This window comes from Elgaria multicarinata, chromosome 2 (genome assembly GCF_023053635.1).
Source record: "Elgaria multicarinata webbii isolate HBS135686 ecotype San Diego chromosome 2, rElgMul1.1.pri, whole genome shotgun sequence".
Lineage (NCBI taxonomy): Eukaryota > Metazoa > Chordata > Lepidosauria > Squamata > Anguidae > Elgaria > Elgaria multicarinata.
The window spans coordinates 146562927-146577567 of NC_086172.1; the positions used below are offsets into that span (position 1 = coordinate 146562927).

Consider the following 14641-nt stretch of genomic DNA (forward strand, 5'->3'; position numbering starts at 1 on the left):
ATTCCCTGTTATTCAATACCTGTACAAAGAATTAAGTGGTGAAGTGCAGGGGCTATCTGGCTCAGACAGCCAAGAAAATATTACTAAAAAATATTCTGTTTCCCAGAAACTTATCTGGAACTTATTTATGGGACCAGACTGCCTCTACCATTAGCTTACTGAGCTCAAGTTAAGCTCTAGATATTGGATAGGGAGCTGAAAGGAAAAACAAATGTGTTTTTATAATTATCCTGATTACCAGCCTCCAGGGTTCTCCAAGATGGGGAATTAAAATGAACATGAAGTGATATAAGGAGGCCTCCATCTACTTGCAGTTCAGGCTGCCACTGGCAAGATTGTCTGACGTTACTAAATTATTGCAATACAAGACAGCCTCTGAATCTCAATCAATTCACAACCAATCTTATCCAATGGCTGCTATATTCAAAATTCTCTGAATATAGAACTCACTACCAGTTTCAAGGAGCTACAAAATAGTCCAAATTGCTCAGGCATGTAAACTGCCAGCTTCCTCCAGTGGAAACCTTACCTGAGGTGTTCCTTCTGTCCTCCTGGAGAGAATCTGGACCTGGGCACTGAGACGGGTGGTTTCTTGCTGCAGCTTCTCCTGGGCAGCCAAGCACTTGGAGATTAAACCACTCAGATGCTCCACTTCAGCCTGCAGCAAACTGCATTTACATGTAGTTGGTACCACAGATGTTTTCTCCCCACAACAGGGCTCTGCTGAATCCAAGAGGTGCTTCTACAGAAGACAGGAGATTTAGGAATATGTACATGCCTACTCATAATGTGTGAAATCTTCAAAACCAAGCATGCCCAAGTCATGGTAGGAAGCAATAGCTTGAAGGTGAAAGCAGAGCTCCTGAGAACCCAGAGATGAATGTTACTAAATAATGGAAGAAGTATTTTTGGATATCCGTTGCACTGAAATATTAGCTCATATGCCAAATCTCAAGTCACAAACCTGAAAAACATCCTTCTTTGCACATGACAAAGCTAAAGGCTTCATCCATTTCATAGCTGCTCATATTTCTTGAAGTGCTTGGTTTATTTGTTTCTTGTCTCTTTCCAATCCTAATCTGATTTCTTGAAATGAGCAGTGAGCAAAAAGGTTTCTTACAAAAGGTGTTTCTTGGGGAGGATTGAATAGACCAACATGCCCTTGAACAGCACTGGCCTTGGATAATTCTTAGCAATCTTTCCCTGTACCAGATTAATAACTTTTGGGATTAATTTTTTACCAATTTTTAATCACCGTTAAAAAAACACCTCTCCTCTTTCCTTTCTCATACAATCTGTTGTAGGCCAGTTTAATTAGATTCCTTCTCAAATGCTGTAAATCTTCTGAGTTTAGTAACTTTATTTACATACTTTATTATACTCTCCTCCAAGATGTACATTCCATAAGTCAATCATTATGGATCCTATTTCTACCTCCAGTCCCCCCCCCCCTTTTTAACAGAAGTTTACATTACCCAGGCCCCTGTCTTGGACTTGTTAATATCAACAGGTGTGGGCGAAGCCATGTGGAGTCCCTTCAGCTCGTTGTAGGGAAGAGTTTCTTTGTCCAATTCTGAAGAGCTCAGACTCACAAGAGAGGGGGTTTCAGGCATGGGGATGAACTCTGCATTCTCCAGTTCCTAGTCACACAGAGAGATAGAGAGGTAGATAAATATGAATAAGGGATACTGATAGCTTCCTGTTAAAAAAAAAATGTGGGTTTTTTTAGTGCTGCTGACACTTTTCTAAATGTAGTGAGGTATAAGGGCAGCAATTGTTTTAACAGTTTAACAGAATCTAATTGCTTGTTAGTATTATGAAAGAACAGTCAGAGGGTAACAATAATGTAGTCTCCACAGAAAGTTATCTAGAATACATGGAAGCATTGGGCCAGTTTGCACAATCAAAGCAAGCCACACGGGCTTAAATAAGCCATGGTGGCTTGTTGTGAGTTACAGTGTGTGTTGGGCATGATTTGCATAATCACCGCCCAGCTGTGGCTTATTGTGTTGTTCAAACCAGGCAGCATGGCTTGTTGGAGAGTTAAACAATATTCAGATAATCTACAAGCCATGTCACTTGGGTTCAAACAACACGATAAACAGTGATTATGCAAATTGCGCCCAGCATGTGCCATTGTTCACAACAAGCCACTGAGGCTTATTTAAGCTATGGTGGATTGTTTTCATCATGTGAACTGGGTCATTAATTTGCTTCAATTCACTTTTTTATTGGGAGCTAATTAGAATGGGAAATTTAAGAAATTTCTATACCACCCTTCAACATCAATTTTTAGGACAGTATACTTTAAAAAATAATAATATAAAAATAAAATCATCGCATCAAAAGAAGTCCTTAAAATAGTTTCCACTGTAATGACTCAATACAACCATTGACTCTGGACTTCTCATCTCTGTTGATTTACTCACTGACTGAAAGGATTCCAGTAGTAAGTTGACTCTAATGTCTAGAAAATAGACTAAGAACATATTAGATGTTAAAGCAGCAGCAACAGATTCTGCCTTGGCTGAGCCCATGTTGGGATTCCAAATGGATCATCCTTCAAAACTATGTTGGTTTGTTTTTAAGTTGGAATGCTTGTTATCTAAAAAAGCCCCACCTGAAGACCAATCCCAACTACTACATTAGAAAACTATGGTAAAGAATTGATCTTGAAAGAGGGAAAATATTTGGGAAGAAGCCTCTCAGCTACAATTGCAAGCTCATTGTTGGGGGACAGACTGTTTATTTTTCCTTTGGCCTCTCAGCCCTGGATGAAAGAAATTACCTTGCGCAGCCAGCTGGGGCAGGAGCTGCTAGCAACACTGCTATCTGCAACTGCTTCTGTTGTGCTGATCCGATCCTCTATTCCACGGTCTGCTTCCATGGTTCCCCGGAAGCCTCTGCTGGGATCGGGAGTCTCAGAATCGTGCTCACTTTCCTCCTCTTCTCCTCCTTCAGTTGTAGAGCTCTGGGCCACTAGCAAAAATAGTAGAATATTAAAAACCTTCCACATTTCTCTTGCTTACTTAGGAGAGTTTCCAATCCTGGGAATGCAGATGTTGCCAGGCCTCAGAATGATATGATGTAAAGAGAAGATAATCCCACAGTGAACTATGAAGGCAGAACTTTAAGAACATCAGTTGAGAAGGCACTGACTAGACAGTGCTTCCATTTTAGTAGTTCACCTTAGCAAGCACCCTGCAGAGTCCCAATGTGCGCATCTTTATCACAGGTTCATACTTCCTAACCCACTCTTCCACACCCCAATAAACAGTCACCTCCTCCCGAAAGCTGCCTCTTACAAGTACTAGCCATAAAGTTAGAATAATCTATCAGAACAAATATTAAATTAATGAAAAAGCTAGAACAAGGGTAGTTTTTGCAATATGAACAAAGTCTTAGACCAAGTCAGACAATCGATAGACCTAGTTCAATACTGACTGTCAATACAGATCTTCAGAATTTCAGAGAGGAGCCTATCCTGGTCCAACCTGGATATGCCATGGAGTGAATTTGGGACGTTTTGCATACAAGGACTGTACTATACCCCTTGAGCTATACCCTGTTATTGCAACATATCCTGCTCAAACTTTTCAATATATGCAACCAAATACGAAATTATCTATTATGAATCTGTCTGATTACTTACCAGTCCCAATAGATAGGCCACTGCTACTGGAACGGAGGATGGTTTTCGAATTTATAACCTTTTCTGGAGAGAGAGAAAAGGGTACATTTCCATAGCTATGTGTTTCAGAAACATGGGAAAGCAGATACATGCTGACACATTTTGTCAGAAAGATTATGACCCACACTTCCCTGTGAACTCTAGTTACATTTTACATGTTATGTATAGTTAGTGAAGACAACTGTTTTATACTCACCAACAATTATGATGGTATGCCAACCACGGCAAGATAAGTCTGGAACATAGTGCAGGGAACCAAAAATGGGCCGAGGCCATGACGTACAAATATCAGAACTATGAGCTCTCTCGGTTGGGGTCATTGCTAAACGGCCGTTCCCGCCATTCCCCCAGGCAAATATATGGTTATCTGGGGAAGAAAAAGGGTTTTTAAGCCTAAAGTCAGACACACTATACCACCCTCCAAGGACTCGCATAAAGTTGCATTTATTTCCACTCAAAGGGTTCCATTTTGAATGCCTAATAACCAAACCAGAGGAACAACATATGATATTTCTGTGGGAAATTTTGCATGGCTTTATCACATATGATGCTAGCATAGCAAAGTTCCTCTTCTCTAATGACAATATGGAAGTATCTCACCTTTCGTGCTTCCCTCCTTTAAGATGGCAAGTAACCATCTTTGGTACCCAGCAGAACTGGCTTATAGAAATTCATGACCTACCTACGAGTGCCAACACTCACCATCAGTAGCAGCTATAGTGAACTCATCGCCACAAGAAACTCTGATGACCTGCTTCCCCCCAAGAGGTCCTCCGAGCAGATTAATACCCAGACGCTTCTTATAGTCTCCAACACCCAGTTGGCCACACTTGTTTGAGCCAAAGGTAAGCAAACGACCCCGCTCTGAAATAATAATTAAAAAAAAGCATTGGGGATTATCATGGTAGGAAGTTGCTAAACCCTGCTGGACAATTTGCTAGACTGTGGGACATTATTTAAACATCACCTCATAATTGGAGTTCAAGATTCTCCTGAACTATGAGAGATGGTGCACAGGGGGCTATTTGCTGGTGGGAAGGGGGGAAATCACTCCAAATTAGGCAGAAAATGGTGTTTCATTGGCCATTCTCCAGTCCTCCGGCACAGAGGCTGATCTTAGGAACATGTTACTTATTTTTGTTAGAAGTTCAGCAATTTCATATTTGAGTTCTTTAAAAACTTTAAAATGGATACCATCTGGGCCTGGTAATTTATTAGCTTTCAATTTGTCAATATGGTCAAGAACTTCATCTTCTGTCAGCACTATTTGCCTCAGTTCTTCAGATTCTCTTCTTGAAAACATCACTTCAGGCACAGGTATTTGTCCTATATCTTTTTCAGTGAAGATAGATGAAAAGAATTAATTTTGCTTCTCTGCATTCTTCTTACCCTCCTTTGGTATTCCTTTAACTCCATTGTCAACTAACAGTCCAACTGTCTCCCTAGCTTGTTTCCTGCTTCTGATATATTTAAAGAATTATTTATTGTCAGCCCTGATGTTGTCAGTAATGCTCTTGTCTGCTTGCATTTCCTTTGTGCAAGACCATTTTTGTTTTCCTCATTTGGGCAATGCTTTCATTTTCTGAAGGAAGCCTTCTCTTTTCTTTAAAAGCTTCCTTGACACTGTTCATTAATAATACTCATGAGCTCTTGGACTCGGTGCTATCTTTCTTAAGCTGTGGTATACATCCTAGCTGAACTATTATTGTAGTTTTGAGTAATTTCCAAGCATTTTGAAGAGATTAATCTTCTTTCAACTTCCCTTTTACCAATTCCCTCATTTCAGAGAAGTTTCCTCTTTTGAAACCAAACAAGACCCTGTTGGACTTCCTTGGTAATTTTCCATCTAAATATATATATTAAATCTGATAGCACTGTGGTCACTGTTTCAAATTGGTTTGACAACACTCCTAGGTGGCACCACTTTGGATTAAGTCCAGGGTCCTCTCTCCTGTGGTTGGTTCCATAACCAACTTGTTCTAGGGCAGTTTCAAATTACAAATACCAGGGGTAAGATGGGTTGTTGTTGTTGTTGTTGTTGTTGTTGTTGTTATTATTATTATTACAGTCTAAAAGGATGACATACAAAGAAAATGGGATGGGCAAGAAAGAGAAATAAGCAAGCTCAGGCACCAGTTCTTAAAGTTACAGTTCTTATCACAACCACCAATTTGGATGGAAACATTTCAGGTAGCTTAATGGAATAGCTGCTGGTTAAGAGACAGTCGTGAAGAGAAAAAGATAGCTGGTCTCTCAGCAGAGGCAAAATAATGGTCCTGTTTCCCTTCTCTTCCTCTACTCTACAATCTGATGGAATGGCTGTTGGTGGGTGATAGGATGAAAACTTTCCTTCCCTGAACATCCTTAAGTAATTTATGCTGGGATCCAAGGCTGACCAATCAGTAATTGACACTGCTTACAACACTCCTGTCCACTCTAGGAAATGGAAACCATAGTAGTACCAATTATAATTACTTAAACTCCTTTATATACCCCACTGCTCTGAACATCTGAGTCAACTTTCAGGCTTCTCCTCCCAATTATAGCATTAAGAACTAGTCTGTTGGGTGTGGTCACCTGGAATAATTAGTACCCTTATTTGGAAAAGGAATTGTATTGCAGGGGTAAATGTAGTGTGATTGGATCTCACCGTCTATGGCAGCTGTGTGTGTCTTTCCTGGGGCAATGGTGCGAATCTTGTAGAAGGAAAGTTTTTTGGCCAGAGTGAAGGAAGTGGTGTATGGAATTTCTTGATAAGCCTAAGGGAAGAGAGTAAACAGTTTGTTCATTCAGGATAATGGCATTAGAGTTGTCAAACACTAGGGTCAATATCCATCCATGCAGGGCATGAGTAAGCCGTAGTGCCATAAGTGTCAGTCCTTTTAAGGCAGTCAATTTCTGAATGGACAGACTCTTTTTTTTCTTGTATAGGCCCCTCAAATATATACAACATGCACCACACAAAACTGAAGTGAACCTACTGCCAAAAATGGCAAATCATATCAGTTTTTTCTTTTCTCTCTGGAGTTCCAATTTTGCACTCAGTAAATATTATTTTATTAATTCATGTTTAGTAATTAATTCATATTTATAAATAGATACAACTTCCACAATAACTTCCTTGTCATTTCCAGAACATAATTCCCCCCTTCCCCCAAACTACTACTACCTTTCCCCCCAAACTACTACTCACATCATGATTAATTATCCCTGAAGTGCATTGGTTCAAGCCCAGCTTGTTGAATTCATTCAGACCACAAGCCAATACTTTGCCTGTCTGTGTGAGCAGAAAGGTGCCATCACCACCACACTGGACTGAGACAATATTGGAGGCCTTCTGAATTTCCACCTATAAAAGAGAAACATGAAACATCATGGGAACTGAATACCAGTTAATAAGAGTACCATACATATGTTAAGTGATAGAGCATGGAGAAGGTCCCTGGTTCAATCCCTGGCATCACCTGGGATATGGAGTAGAGAAATAGCAGTTGAGGAAAGGGCTGAAGCCCCCCTACTCCCACTATTACTTTTATGGGGAGGGGGCTTTATTCAGTGGTAAAGCAGATGCTATAGAGGGAGAAAGTTGCACATTCAATCCTTTGCATTTCCAGGTAAAAAGGATCAGGCACCAGGTGATCTGAAAGTCTGCGGCCTGAGATCATGGAGATCTGCTATTAGTCAGAGTAGAGAACTCTGGGCTAGATGGACAGATAGTCTGATCCTGTATAATACAGTTTCCTAAAAGCCTAACTAGAGATGAAATCCCAAGTCAATCTTAAAATACAAGAAAATCTGGACTACCTAAAGAAGTGGCTCATCTACTCTATTTCTGAACAAAACATAATAAGGTCACACTGTAATGAGCTGAATTTAGAATTACTTTATTCTACCAGCTTATCCCTATTAATTAACTGAATAGTATCAAATTGGTGGTCTCAACATATTGTTATAACTTCAGAAAAGATGTCTTAAACATGGACAAACTCCAGAAGAAAGATATAGTGAACACGCCTGGAGCCCATGAAATATGACCATGGGCTAGTCCATTTTACCTTCTGTGGGATTGAGTGATCCTCTTCTGAATCCAAACCTAAGCGGCCTGCATTTGGAAAGAGACAACAATTAGAAATAGCCAAGGGCCTTTTTTCTAACACAGAAGGGGCAGAATTACAGATAATTACAGAATTACAGAATTCAAAGCAGACTCTCCAATTTTGAACTAACAGAACTGATTCATTCCTGAAAGCTACATACAGGTCTGACCATCCATCTTTCAAGAATGATGGATACCAATTGACTCTGAAGTCTATCATAGTAGTTGTTCCAAGGAAAGTTAATCCTGTCTGTCCCCAGCAGTTGCCAAAATTGTGCCTCCCAATTGCCTCTTCTATGGAACTCCATTGTTGTTATTTTCCTACAACCTAAGAAGTTGGGTGTATATATATTTCTTCTAAAGTCTGTATTGTGGGTAATACTACTTCCCCTTCTTCCTCCCCCCACCCTCACCCACAAGATTAAAGGCTGCAGATAGGAAGTCACATACCATATTCTCCACAGCCCCATGTGTAGACCTCTCGGTTTCGAGTCAGCACTGCCACATGGTTATCTCCACAGGAAACTTGTTCTACTGGATTGTTGAGGAAGATGTTCAGCTGTCGGGGCTCCAGCACCTCAGAGCCAAATGCCTTGTCAACACCTATACAGCCATAGTAGTCTGAGCCAAAGGCAAAGGCTTGGCCCTCATCTGCATGAAAGGATGGAACACATGAATTTGATAGGGTTAATTTACTTGCTGTATGTTTTTAAAGAGCCCAAAGGCTGCCTACTACTCAAGGTCATCTCCATCTTTCACATAGGGAAATTAGACTAATGTAATATAATTATTTAGATCAAGACAGGTTAATTGCAAGCTAGGGTTTTGTGTTCCATATCTATAGTATCCCCCATAAATATATTGTGTATAGATATAGAGGTTGCTATCCTCAATTTATTCTGACTCAAACATTTATTGCTTATTTTTGTTTTTGTATGTTATTGTATTGACTTTATGTTATACACCACTCTGAAATTTAATATGATGAACAGAATGTAAATGTTTTAAATAACATGAAACAAAAATACATAGATGTTGCTCTTGGGAAACCACACTAATTCCAAAGTTGAATAACAGCAGTTGCAGGCTTGTCTTCCCTGCAGGTTACCTGTATTTTACCTTTTCCTGAACATTTCAGTCTCTTTTGCTAGCAAAGGATATTTTATCATTCAGTCGATATACTGGCTGCATTTCGATGTCACTTTAATCCATGATGGATTAATAAACCACACACAGTAGCTTCTTTTTTAAATAGTTCATGATTTATCACCACATAAACCAGCTAATAAGCTACCATTTGTAACTTATTAAGCTACTGTGCATAATTTGACTCATCCTCCCACGCACTGTCTTAGCTGCAGTCCTCCTGCCAGAAGGACAGCATTCACAGTACTGCAGCAGTTTCCTCTCCCCAGGCAAGGCATCATGGACTATTTCAAAAAGAAGCTACTATACCTGACTCTGTAGACAAACAAAATAACCCACAGTGATCGATGGACGACACAATAACACACAATGGGTTAAATAACCCTTACTGTTATCAGATTGGGCTATTTTGGGCAAATAAACCATTGTGAATTTAAAAATTCCCAACAGAAATCCACAATGGGTTAAATAAAGCACTGTGGGTTATTTAACCCATTGCACCTCATTGTGACGATAACCAATGGTGGTTCAAATAGCCAACTCTGCACAGTGTTGGTTATTTCAGCCAAATAACCAACCACTGATTAAAGATCTCCCACCATACAACACAATAAGCCATGGTGGATTAAATAACCAACTGTCATCTATTTAAACTGCCGTTGGTTATTGTGTTGTCTGAACCCAGTCAATGTTTCAGTTCTTCCACAGCAAAATTTTGGTACATTTAATCTGTCTTTTACCTGTGATGCAGACAGTGAAGTCATCTCCACAAGACACTTGGCGAATGGCTTTGCCCTGCAGTTTTTCCACATGCTTAGGTTGCCGATATGAGGCTCTGTCTCCATGGCCCAGTTGGCCATGCAATTTGGTGCCCCCCTGCATGTTCTGTAAAACACCAAACCACAGTAAAGAAAGGCATAACCATAGCTCCAAGGAGTATTGCTCATAACTCTGATGCAAAGGAACCAAGAAAGAAACAATATATACTTTGACTAGGAGCCACATGCCATCTCCACATGCACACACATAGGGGAGAGTGGCTGATTTTTCTTTCAGCAGTAGCCTCATGCATCCTGTGGAGGGTTGCTGCAAATGTCTCTCAACTGCCATATGGAGGGAGCTGAACAAACCCTGTGCATGCATAGTGCTTTGGATCCTGGCCTTAAGCAAGAAAAGGCTGAATTCTCAGATTGCAGGTAACAAGTGTTATCATCCCTTATATGCCAATAGGTTGCAAAAAAACAACAAGGACAGGCATGCTACATCTCTGCTCATCAACAGAACTGTGCCATCAACAGGGATGTAATACGATTTCAAAATGTACCTAAAAATTCTTCGTTAACATTAAATATATTAAATATGACTTAGGTAAGGTTCATTCTACACTGCCTTCATCCTTCTTTCCATGCACACAACAGAGCTAGTGTTCTTAGAGGATAAGGCCATCAATGGCTACTAGTCATGATGGCTATATATCATCTCCAGTATCAGAGGCATACTGCCTCTGAATACCAGTTGCTGGGGAACATAACTGGGAGGGAGCCATTGCACTTGTGTCCTGTGGGCTTCCCATAGGCTTCGGGTTGGCCACTGTGGGAACAAAATGTTGGACTAGATAAGCCTTCCATATGATACACTGGGCTCTTATATTCTTACCTCTCTAGCTCCATTTCCCAGTTTTATCAGATTATTTCTTTAGAAGATTTGTACCCTACCTTTTGATTGAATAAGTCTCAAGATGGCTTACAATACATAAGGGGTACTTTCAGATAGAAGGGTCCTAGTGCTAATAATCCAAAGGCATCGCATAGCAATTCCATTTTTTTCCTTAACAGATTTCCCATGGTAAGCAAAAAGACAGAAGAAGTGGTGGGAAAACATGAGCTACAAATGGACGATGTCACCCAGCCTCCTGTAAAATTCCATAAATGAGGCAGGGTGGTTACGACGTAAAACCCTTGTCTGGAAGTGCCCTATAATACATGTATGCATACATACACAAGCCCTAAACCCACACAAATCAGAAGTCCTTAGTCCCTCTGGCCAATTTATTTATTTGTTTAAAATATTTCTTGATCACCTTTCCAGGCAGGAAACCTCCCAAGGTGGCATACAACAATAAAACTCACATAATAAAAAATCTATATGGCAATAAAACAGTAAAAACAGCAACAGTTGCAAACATCCTAAAAACAACACATACCAGTATAAAGAAATAAAACCTATTACATACAACTACAGCTACAACCCATTCCAAAAACACACACTCAGGGGAAGGTCAGAGTAAGGTAGTAGGTTTTCAAGGTCATTTATAAAGCCTGCAACGATGGATCCTGGCAGACCCCCAAAGGCAACTTATTCCAGAGGTGTGGGGCCACTGTGGAAAAGTCTCTCTCTCATGTAGTCACCCACCTAACTGCCCTCACAAGTGGACAAATGAGAAGGGCCGCTCTTGCTGAACTTAAAATGCAGGCAGGCTGATATGGGTGAAGGGGGTCCTTCAAGTAATTTGGTCCCAAATTGTTTAAGGCTTTAAAAGTCAAAGCCAACACTTTAAATTGAGCTTGGAAACACACTAGCAACCAATGTACCTAACACAGTTTAGGTATTATATGATCAGATTGCCTTGCCCCCACTAACACTCAGGCAGCTGCATTCTGCACCAGCTGAAATTTCTTGATCATCTTCAAAGGCATCCCCATGTACCACATATTACAGTAGTCCAGCCTGGATATCACTAATAACTGAGACAAGGCCCATCCTTCCCAGATAAGGCCACAGCTGGCATACCAACCTATGCTCATAAATCATAATCCTAGGCACCACAGCCACCTGGGCTTCCCCAGTTAGCACAGCGTCCCGGAAGACTCCTAGACTCTGCACTTCAGCTTTTAGGGGAAATACAACCCTATCTAAGACCAGTTGCAAACCTCCATCCAGAGTAGTTGGTTTCCCAACCCACCGTACCTCCATCTTGTCTGGATTATATTTCATCTTGTTTACCCTCATCCACTGCAAACAGTCTCCACACACTGGTTCATGAGTTCAAGAGCCTCCCTGGGATGTGTAGATGGAAACAAGAGGTAGAGCTGAGTATCATGACACTTCAGCCGAAACCTCCTGATGATCTTCCAGCGGTTTCTTGCAGAATGTTAAAAACCATGGGGGACAGGATGGAATCTTGTGGCACCCTACAGGCTAATGGCCATGGGGAGGAACAAAAATCCCCTAGCACCATCTTCTGAGTCTGCTCCCCCAGAAAGACAGGAACCACTTTAAAACTGTGTCTCCCAACCCCAACCCAGATAAATGATTCAGAAGGATACCATCATCAATGGTATCAAAAGGCGCTGATAGGTCCATAAGAACCAACAGGTTGCAATTCCCCCATCCAAATCATTAACCAAGGCTGAAACCTAATTGGAATGGATCTAAGTAATCAGTATCATCCAACACTACTTGGAATTGTGAGGTCACTACACACTCTAGCACCTTGTACAAAAATAGCAAAATTGACAGAGGATGGTAGCTATCTAAAACCATAGGACCTAGATTTGGTTTCTTCCACAAGAGCCTCACCATTACTTCTTTTGAAGCTATAGGAATCCCACCATCCATCAAGGAGGCATTAACCTCCTCTGAGGCCCAGATACCCAGCCCAACTCTGGCTAATTTTATAAGCCAGGATGGACAATGATCTAAAGAGCAATCTAAAGAGGCCTCAGTCCTCCAAGCAGTATGTCCACATCCTCAGTGTGCATAAGCTGAATAGTATCTATCACATGACTAGATGGTGCCCTAGCCCCATCTATCCCAGACTCTGTCAAAACAATGGCTTCTGTCAGCATGAACACGAGCAACTTTGCAAAATGTCTAGCAAATTGCTCACAGTGGATCTTTGAGGGTTCAAGTTGTTGTGCTCTAGACCCTACACCCAAGAGGTCTTTGGCCAATGGATGGAGCCAGAGTCTGTTCTTCCTTGCAGGGCATGAGATAAGCGAACTCCCTGAAGCTAATCCTTCTTTGGCCAATAGATGGGGCCAGGATGGTCTTTCTCTTACTATGATGGCCTTCCTGGGAGATAGAGGGTGTGAATTCCTAGAGGCCCATGGTCCCTAACTGATGGCAGAGGCCAGAGATTAATGACTGGGGAAGTAATTTGAATACAGTAGTTCATTCTACCACTCCCTTCCAAACCTCCAAATTATTTCCATACACTTACTTACCACCCAAGTATACAGCTCCTTCTCAACTGTCACCACTGCAAAGTGGGTGTTTCCTGCACAGACTTGTCGTGCACTGCAGCCACTTTTAATGACATCCAGCTTCTGAGGAGTGGACTTCCCACCTCCCCATACATATACTTCACTAGTGCGTGATGTCACCACTGCAATGGGAGCCTCATTCATGGTGCTTGTTCTATAAAACACAAAAGATCAGTACGGAGACACTGTTTAGCATGAATTGCTTTTCCAAGCCCCTAAATAAAGGACAGGCTGGAAGAGAATTACTTTTCCAGATTCTAGGCAGAAACACTTCACATAAGCCTTAATGGGTTCTGTCCACCCCAACGCTTTTTGTTTGTTTTGTGTGTTTGTTTAAATGCTTATGTTGTTCAAAGGCCACATAAATAGCATCAGAAGTTTTAAAACATAAAGCTTGGGAACAGATGAGTAAATAAAGCAAATAAAAATCCAATCTGATGGCACATGCAAGGCTTTTGAAATTCCATGTGACATGAGCAAACTTCATGTTTGTGAATGAGACAGTGCACAAATACTTTAGCAACTTTGTTCATAACATTAACATTTTATAACTATACATGCAAATGTTTGTCTTTCCACTATTAAGGATCCTCTTCCAGCAAGTGAATCTCATCTCAAAGAAGAAAAGAAGAATCCGACAATATAGCACAATTTGTAAATAAAGTTTGTGTGGAATCAATAGAAGGCAAAGTTGACGAGAGTGGAAGCTAGTTCTCTGAAATATCATTATCATAGAGCAGGTGTGGGTAACATGTGGCCTGTGCTACTCCCCAAAATTGTAAAAAAAGAAAGATACCCAGAGAAGCAACGTTGTCCCTTTTAGTGCTCCAGAACTACTACAAAGCACCAAAAGGGTCAAAGTTCACTTGCAAACAAGCTACGTTTGCCCTAGTAGGTCCTCTGTAGACACTCCAGATGCCATTTTTTATTTTTTATTTAATTTTAATTTTTGTTGCCCACCCCGATCAGTTTTCTCTGTCGTATTTTGCACTGAAAATGTCTTAAAAGCAATGCTGCTTCACTGTTATCCACCACTGAGTAGTGAAGGGTGACTGTGCCTAGGGACGTATTTTCTTCAATTCCACTCTTCAAAACTCATTCCATTACCTTGGTCGTTTGTTTGGCCCGTTAAGCAGCACAACTTTCTCCTCCATTTCCCTGCCAGGATAAAGAATATGCAATAAGAACAGCATCAGCCTATTACTAAAAACTTCACTGTATCCAAAGGTGTCCATCTGTCCGCAGAATTAACACCCCTGCAGCTGCCAGTGCACCCCTCAAAATCTGGACAGCTGGAGGACTGTCCAAAGCAGATTTAGGGACTCTATGGTGGGGTATAGGGGGTGGAAAGGAAGGAGGGAAGTCTTGTTGCATTAGCGGACATCCACTCGCGTGACGTTGGATGTAGCCAATAGTCTATTTCTATGCTTGAGTTTGAGTGCA

The 14641-nt window shown here is 41.0% G+C and overlaps 1 protein-coding gene across 2 annotated transcripts in view; it reads right to left on the reverse strand.

The window, feature by feature from the left end:
* Positions 1-14641, reverse strand: part of NEK9 (NIMA related kinase 9) — a 30530-nt gene that overhangs the window by 2337 nt on the left and 13552 nt on the right. Inside the window, exons 9-21 of one of the 2 annotated variants that reach the window (XM_063117881.1) lie at positions 14306-14356; positions 13160-13352; positions 9674-9818; positions 8238-8438; positions 7747-7793; positions 6885-7040; positions 6342-6450; positions 4394-4555; positions 3888-4058; positions 3653-3715; positions 2789-2979; positions 1476-1640; positions 530-742 (exon numbers count right to left, since the gene is read on the reverse strand). In XM_063117881.1, the coding sequence (XP_062973951.1) occupies positions 530-742; positions 1476-1640; positions 2789-2979; positions 3653-3715; positions 3888-4058; positions 4394-4555; positions 6342-6450; positions 6885-7040; positions 7747-7793; positions 8238-8438; positions 9674-9818; positions 13160-13352; positions 14306-14356 (1867 nt within the window). The remainder of the gene's footprint in view (positions 1-529; positions 743-1475; positions 1641-2788; positions 2980-3652; positions 3716-3887; positions 4059-4393; positions 4556-6341; positions 6451-6884; positions 7041-7746; positions 7794-8237; positions 8439-9673; positions 9819-13159; positions 13353-14305; positions 14357-14641) is intronic. The other variant, XM_063117882.1, reaches the window with a different exon arrangement.